Source organism: Lactuca saligna, chromosome 4 (genome assembly GCF_052625555.1).
Source record: "Lactuca saligna cultivar CGN05327 chromosome 4, ASM5262555v1, whole genome shotgun sequence".
In the NCBI taxonomy this organism is placed as follows: Eukaryota; Viridiplantae; Streptophyta; class Magnoliopsida; order Asterales; family Asteraceae; genus Lactuca; species Lactuca saligna.
In genome coordinates, this window is record NC_136420.1 from 206,410,177 (window position 1) to 206,418,153 (window position 7,977).

General features: G+C 33.9%; 1 protein-coding gene across 1 annotated transcript; it reads right to left on the reverse strand.

Annotated features, from left to right (window-relative positions):
• Nucleotides 1-470: 470 nt before the first annotated feature.
• On the reverse strand, nt 471-2,595 carry LOC145043278 (cytochrome P450 CYP82D47-like). Its single transcript, XM_078991881.1, has 2 exons — nt 1,463-2,595; nt 471-1,271 (listed from the first exon to the last, which is right to left on the reverse strand). The coding sequence occupies exons 1-2, from the start codon at nt 2,417-2,419 to the stop codon at nt 639-641; spliced, it is 1,590 nt and encodes a 529-aa protein (XP_078848007.1). The 5' UTR covers nt 2,420-2,595; the 3' UTR covers nt 471-638.
• Nucleotides 2,596-7,977: the final 5,382 nt, after the last annotated feature.

The following is a 7,977-nucleotide window of genomic DNA, read 5'->3' on the forward strand; positions in this document are numbered from 1 at the left end:
TCAAAATGTTTTTTTACCGGTTCTATCACACCAATTAGTTGGATAAATTGTCTGATTCCATCTAATCTAGAACGTAGCATAAAATCGGCCAGTTAAACTGATTTTTAAAGCACTGTGTATAACACATTCTTTCAATGGACTAGAAAAAGAGCTAGGTTACTTAATTAGTTGGATAAATCGTCTTTGTATTCTCAATAAGAATGTCGCTCGCTTTCGTATATCTTGCTTCCAGCTAGAGTTTTTGCTAATAATTAAAGGTGTTTCTTGTTAAAAAAGACTGTTCATTTGTTAGATTAATCACATTTTAGTAGCCCATATCTACCTGGGTACAAAAAAAAAAAAAAAAAAAGAAAAAAAAAACATAATAAAAATTCACCAATGATAATTTATAGTTCTTTTAATATATTTTAGTATTAAAGAAATCAATAGCATGAGCCTATATACTAAAACACAAATTACGTGACATCAAATTAATTCATGTAGCTATATACTAATAATTTTATTGCATAATAGTCCTGCTGATATTGTTGACACCATATTTTCTGCCTATTACCTAAAGTTGATATCTTTCACATCCACTTTAATTAGCAGGCGAGGGCAGTTGGAGTGGGGTTGGTTCATTAATTGAAGCTGATCTACTATGCACTAACAAGATACATGTCAAGCGATAAACGGGGGGCCAGAAGGACCTCCAGTGGTGTTGCTTTGCCTGTTGTCAATCCAGAACATTCTCGCATATCAATAGGCTCATTTGATGGTTTTTTAAGCACAAACTGTTGAATTAATGTAGCTAATGTGAAATGCAATGCGTGGAGAGCAAAGAAAACACCAGGACACATTCTTCTACCACTACCAAAAGGAAGCAATTCGAAATGACTTCCCTTGACATCAATATCTTTATGACTTGTCAAGAATCTCTCTGGCTGAAATTCGTTGGGATCTGACCATATGTTAGGATCTCGATGCATTTTCCAAAGATTAAGCAACAAACGTGTGCCTTTAGGGATGTTGTAGCCACTCACAATACAATCCTCCATGGACTCATGTGGAACGGATAGAGGTCCAGCTGGGTATAAACGTAATGTCTCTTTGATGATGGCATCAAGGTAGACTAAATTCTTCATGTCTGACTCCTCTACTAGTCTCTCCCTTCCAACATGTTCATCAATTTCATCTTGGGCAATTTTTAATGCTCTTGGGTTGTTGAGTAACAAAGACAACGCCCATGTTAAAGTGACAGATGTTGTGTCCAATCCAGCGATTAGAATGGCCTAAAAAAATTTAAAGTTTGCCAAACGTTCTTGTATTAGATTACACGCAATATGCTCATAATTTACTTTTTCTTTTATAACATATCCTTAATGCACTCTCTCAAAGCCTTTCCATAAACTTGTAACACATGTTAATTACTAATTTATAATGATAAAGTAATTGAAATATAGATCATGAAGTTCGAGTTTACCAAACACGAGGCCTTGATTATCGTATTGTGGTCAAAGCCAGGGAATTCTTCTTCAGAGGCACCTTCAAGAACCGAAACTAACACATCCATGAAGACTTGATTACTTTCATGTTGCTTTTTAGACTCTTTTTCTCTCTTGTTCTCCTGCAACCATCCTTCAAAGATGTCGTCCATCTCTTTTGCTGTAATCATCATGTCTTTCTTGTATCCCCCCAGGTCGAAACACTTCAAAAAGGGAATGAAATCAGACACCACAAATGCGCCCAATAACTCAAAGAATCTCCTTGCCACGTTTTGAAATCGAATCCCTTCTTCATCGTTAGGTGAAAACCTCTTTCCTGAAACAATCCTAACAATAACGTTTAGTATCAAGTTCCCAAACCATTGTTGCATGTCGACCTTGACCACGTCTGAACTTTCACTCTCTTTGTTCTTTACCCATGCTTCATATACATCTTTCACTGATTCTCTAACCTCTGAAGCTCGAACATGTCCAAGCATCTCCACTCGTCGCTGAGAGAGAACCTCAAGCATGATGATCTTGCGCACTTGTCGCCAGTAGTCCCCATACGGAGCAAGGCCAAACATGGCGTAGTTATATCCCATGAGTTCTACTGCCATAGACTTAGGTCGACTTGCAAACACCTTATCGTTTGTGGTATAGCACTCTTTAGCTATCTCCCCGCTACTCACTACCAATGCTCGGTGGACACCAAGTTTTAGTGTGAAGATAGGACCATATATGTCTGCCATGGAACCTAAAACCTTCTGAGGTAGTTCAGATCCCCCTAGAAGGTGCAAATGTCCGATTATAGGCCATGAGCCCTTTGCTTCAGGTGGTTCTCTGTTTTTCGCTTTGTTTCTTCTCCTACCATTCAAGATCCGCAGCATGAAAGTTAGTATGAGGGCGAAAAAGATAGCCGTAAAAGTCGTTGAAAGCGGGAGAGACAACTCCATAGTTTCAGTGTCGAAATAAATTATCTGAGAGAGATGATACAAATGGGGTTATATTTTATATAGACTGATCGCCGTTTAAAGTTGTGTGAACTCCGAGAAAGATAATATATGTGCATGGGCAGAAGGTTTTGTCAGCGATATTTATTATTATCATATATTATCACGCAATTCAAAGATCAGTTGGGATGACAATCTAAGGTCGGATGATTCGCCACCGCTTTAGTTTATTCTAAAAAGAACTGTATGATAAGTTTGACGTCGGTGATGAATAGATAAACAATCTTTTTAGTTTTTAGTGTAAAATTTTCTATACTGCCATTGGTAAATATTCGCGGTCAGCATTTGTTGGCTACTGTCTCATACGTGTCAAGTTATGTCTCATTGTAATGTTCAAAAACATATTCCACATATTGACATAATTAAGCATAGAATTTTACTAGATTTATAAATTGGCCTACTTTTATACTTATTTGTAGATATTAACAAAAATATTTAATTTGATCAAAAAATATATGTTATCAAATCTGATACAATGGACAATATGTTATATTTAATCTGAAAAGATTGAATCTTGTTGACTCCAACCAATCCACGCCGAACGCAACTAGTTCAAGCATATGGTCTAAAGAGTGAATGTCGTACTTAGCAGCATGTTATGATCTTAGAACATTAACAGGACACACCTATAGATGAGGAATAATTTAGATGATGTAGAATACACGCATAAAAAACAAAAACAGCCGAGAAAAAGATGTAATTTGGTGGAAACCCTTCCAGGAAAAAGGAAAAGAAAAAAGGAAAAAACACAAGGCACTAGAATTTGATTAGTGTTTAGTAGATAATAATGGAGAGCAATGGCTGACTGGGCGGACCCCAAAACAAAAGTTTAGGGGTTGCACTGTATTTCTTACAACTCACCAAAAACTCTCTTCTATGTCATATAGAATACATATATATTTTTTTAACGAAACTTTGATTACTAGATGTTAGTGTTAATATTCTAATTATTCTTAGCACCAATGATCAAATCCGGGCATCTTCATTCTTCCGATCAAAGAAGCTATGCCTCTCCCAAGGATATAGATTTATTGTGCCTCTCACCACGGTCACCTCTATGACTCATCACAACAACCATGAGATGGAGCAATGCAATAAACAAAATGACATCCTGAAAAAATATAACATAATATGTGTGTGTGTATACACAAACATATATACATATAATATGATATGATTACAAAAAGTACAAATTTTATTTTACTAGTCATATGTAAAGATTTTTTAATCATTCTTGCCCTCAGACACTTCAGTATCTGCTGACACATCATTATCATAATCAAAATTCTCTTCATCATAATCAATCTCGCAGTCAGACACTTTATTGTTGATACGTGTTGGTGGACCAACTTCAATATTATCTTCAAACGATGAGAATTTTGAAAGTACTAGCTAAAGTCGATTGAAAGAGTGAAATTAGAGAAAGCATTACTAAGAATGACATATGTTGAATCATTGTCGACATTTTCAATGGGATCATGGTCAAAATCATTCATCGGTAGATCCCAAATTCTTTTAGGATTAACATTTTCAACAACGTTGGTTGTGATTTTCGTCAATTCGAGAATGTACTTGGATGTAAACCACTTACTTGGCTTTCATAGCAAATATGAGTTGACCTTCGATGCTCACCTCACGTTCTGGATCGATACATGCGAAATTATTATCATTTTTAACTCCTACAGTATCTAACCACTTGCAATGAAAAATTACAGTGGAATATTTATGAGGATAAAGCAAATCGAGAATCTCTTCTAGCTGATCATAATATTTCTGCTTATTGTCTCTCTCAGTTAGAACCCCCCGCGTTTTGTGTTGATCGTTGGGCATCACATACGCACCAATTGAACGAGTCGATAACTCCTTGTTAAACTATAGAGATTTTTGTTTTTGCGTATCATAGACCTTGTGAAGGCACCGTTTAAGGAACTTGGTTTTTTCATCACTTTCAGGATGTAATGATTTGAATTCACTACATTGATGAAAAAAATATATTATGTTTAATAAATAAAAAAAGAGAAATTAAAAAACAGACAATCAATTAAAAGATAAGAACTCTTATGTAATATACTTTCTGACTTCTTCACAACTATCAAGCACAAAACATTGTAGACATTTTCTCTCCTCCAGAATGAGATTTTTCATTTTGTTTGTGCTAGACAGTCGACACTTACACTGAAACACCAATAACATTGTTTCTTCAATGATAATTCCTCTTCAACGACATAACCCTCAGTTATATTTAACCTTCAGCCTCGCCTTGTTTCTTACATAGTTATTTAGTTTTTTCATATACATTCCGAAGGGTTACATCCATCTCATACATATTGGGCCTCCGCAAATACATTCATTAGGTAAATACAAAACTAAATAAACCATACTATCAAAACCCGCAGGAGGATAGATCACTTCTAATTTGCATAGTATTTTAATAATGGTTGCTTTCACATCTTTCATACCCTTCACCGATAGTGTTCTTGAGCAAAGTTGCTTAAAAAACTTATAAAGCTTTTACTATTGGTGTATAAACACATTTGCCCAAAATCCCTTTAACTCAAATGGGTATCAAACGTTGCATAAGAATGTGATAATTATGATATACATCACCTTGATATGCATCATTTTGCTAAAATGTTCACTTATTGATCACCTCGATATGCATCAGCTTTGCTAAAAAGTCAACGGACAAAAAAGAACATCTAGGATATGATTTTAATTGGACTTCCTCTAACATCTTTTGAAATCCATCATCGAAACCGCCACCCTCTGTATCTGACTTCCTTTATCATTGTTTGTATCATTTTCAATCACACCGACATAACATCAACAATAACATTGGCCAACTCATTACTACGCGGTATGTCATCGACAACTGGATAAACTGTATTTTCTCCATAATACTTCCATAATATAATTTGGACTAAATCTATGTTGAAGTGTATGGAATTTTACTATGGCTAGTAGTATAAATTTATTGATATTACATTTGTTACACAGGCATCTGATATGACCCTTATTTTCGACGTGTGGTTTGGACCTCTTGAGAAAAGATTCGAGTCCTTGTTGGAACAAGGTAGAGTTATGGTTTTCAATAGTAGTCTAGTTTTTATCAATATACATGTTACAACTGAAACATAAGTTTTGTTTTAGTGTTTACTTGACAAGAACTAAAATTATGACTAAATATTTATAAGGATAGAGTAATCGCTCAATCATATAGAGTATTCACAAGGTTAGACTTCTAAACCCACTTTTTTAATACATTACCTCATATGTGAATGTGTATTACTTGATTGACCATTTAAGTAAAATTTTGCATCATTTTCTCTTAGCTCGTAAGTATACATACAAATATATACTCGAGTAGCAAAGAGAAAATAACAACTGAATCGTTCTTAAACAATCAATCATCTAATACACATTTACATCCTAAATGATAAAATGTATTCAAAAAGCAGTCCCAAAACGAGAACAACCCGAAATAAATTTCTAAATCAATTTGAGGAGGGTATTTCTTGGCAATTGAAGATTTAAAAGGAAAATAAAGAAAGATACTTAAACTGAAAAACCCTACTTTTTATTATTATAGCATTATACTTTAAATAATTAAGTTATTAGATTACAACTTAGTATATTTACTGTGCTATGTTTTTTGTTTTTGTTTTGTATTATAGCATTTTACTTTATTCAATTGTAGTGTATATTTATTTATTTATATGATCTTTTCTTTCTATTCCAAATCAAAATTCAAAACAACAAAAAAATAACAACGAATGGATTAGTTACAGTTTATTGCTATAAAATATGTAACCATTGTCGTTGAACCTCAAACAATAGGTTATGTATTTCATTTGTCATCATTGATTTTTTTAACATATAAAGAAGAAGAAGTTGGTTGATGTATTTTTTGTTTAATTATATACTGGATATTATATTTTTTGTGTGTTTTTTTTTTTTTTTTGTTTTATTTATTTATTTATTTGTAAATATAGGTATTAAAGTGATAAAATTAATGTATATGATGGATTAAGAAACTAAAAACCTACTTTTTATTATTATAACATTGCAATGTTTACTACTTCTTTTAGTTAACTAATTGTCGGATTCTAATAATCACAAAAAATAATAATTGTAAAATAATAATATATTTGATTAGATTGCAAGGACTCAAACTCCGAATATCAATACACTTAAAGTGATTTTCGACGCGTTAAATTCATTTAATCTAATTTTTTATTTATGATTTTTTGTTTTCATAATAATATTTTTTAGTATTTTCATACATAATCGGTAGATTAGTGATTTTATATAAGGTGGTTCATGAAACTATACGTAAATACATACGCTTAATGTATCTAGGTAACTAATATCATTCTATATTACTATTTCAACAACTAATTTATAAATAATATAATTTGTTTAAAATGGTTGTATTATTGAATGTATAAACAAATGAATAAGGAATGAACTTATATGGTTTCTATTAAGGTGTTTGCTTCGAGGAGACCTTATGTAACATCCAAAAATACAACCCAAACTTTTTTGTTTTAATAATAATAAAAATCATATACTGAACGTCATATCATAAAATCATACGTCAAATATCTCAAATCATAATAAAATATCGTGAAACAACTGTATCAAATCAAACTATGATTCAAAACAAAGTCCCAGGACAAAGACTGAAGTTGTGGTGTGTGCGATGCCATCATCCCGAGCTCTTCACTTTACTTGCGGAAGTACCTAAAACCAAAGTCTAGAACTGATTGATCATAGCATAGCATAAACACTTATCAACTACCATAACACATATTATCTAGCATAAACAAATATACTGCATACTGCATTAGGCCGTAGCCCAGAATACATAACACATAAATCATGTCTGAGCCATGAAGACATCAAACATACTAACTACTGCATCGGACCGAAGTTCGGAAACTACTACTAGCTAAATGGGCTGGTATTGTGGCCTTAGACCCGTTCCTACTGGAAGCAAACTCACCTCGTAATCTGGCTGCTGAATGAACTCCTCGAGAAACTGTCTGATGCTGCTCCGGTATCTCCCCGACTACAATTTCCATAAGTACACTCAATCAATCACTGATAACTATATTGAGGGTAAAATGAGTATTTTACCCTTGGTCAAAGTCAACCTATTGGTCAAAGTCAACATTCAGTTGACCTGACTCGACGAGTTGCTGACTCGTCGAGTTGGGTCACCAACTAGTCGAGTCCTTACTCTCACTTTCTTGCTTCTGCTCGCTACTACTCGTAGACTTTGGCGCAGACTCAACAAGTTCCTCTTCGATACTAACACTCAATCAATCTGCATCCGACTCGCTGATTTGTATGAACAACTCGTCGACTCCTCCTTCAACAAATGAACACTCTGGCTGTGACTCGCCGAGTTGTATGAACAACTCGTTGAGTCTGTTCTTAAGATATGAAGATTGCCTTGGACTCACCGAATCAGGGCATTGACTCGCTGAGTCCCGTCA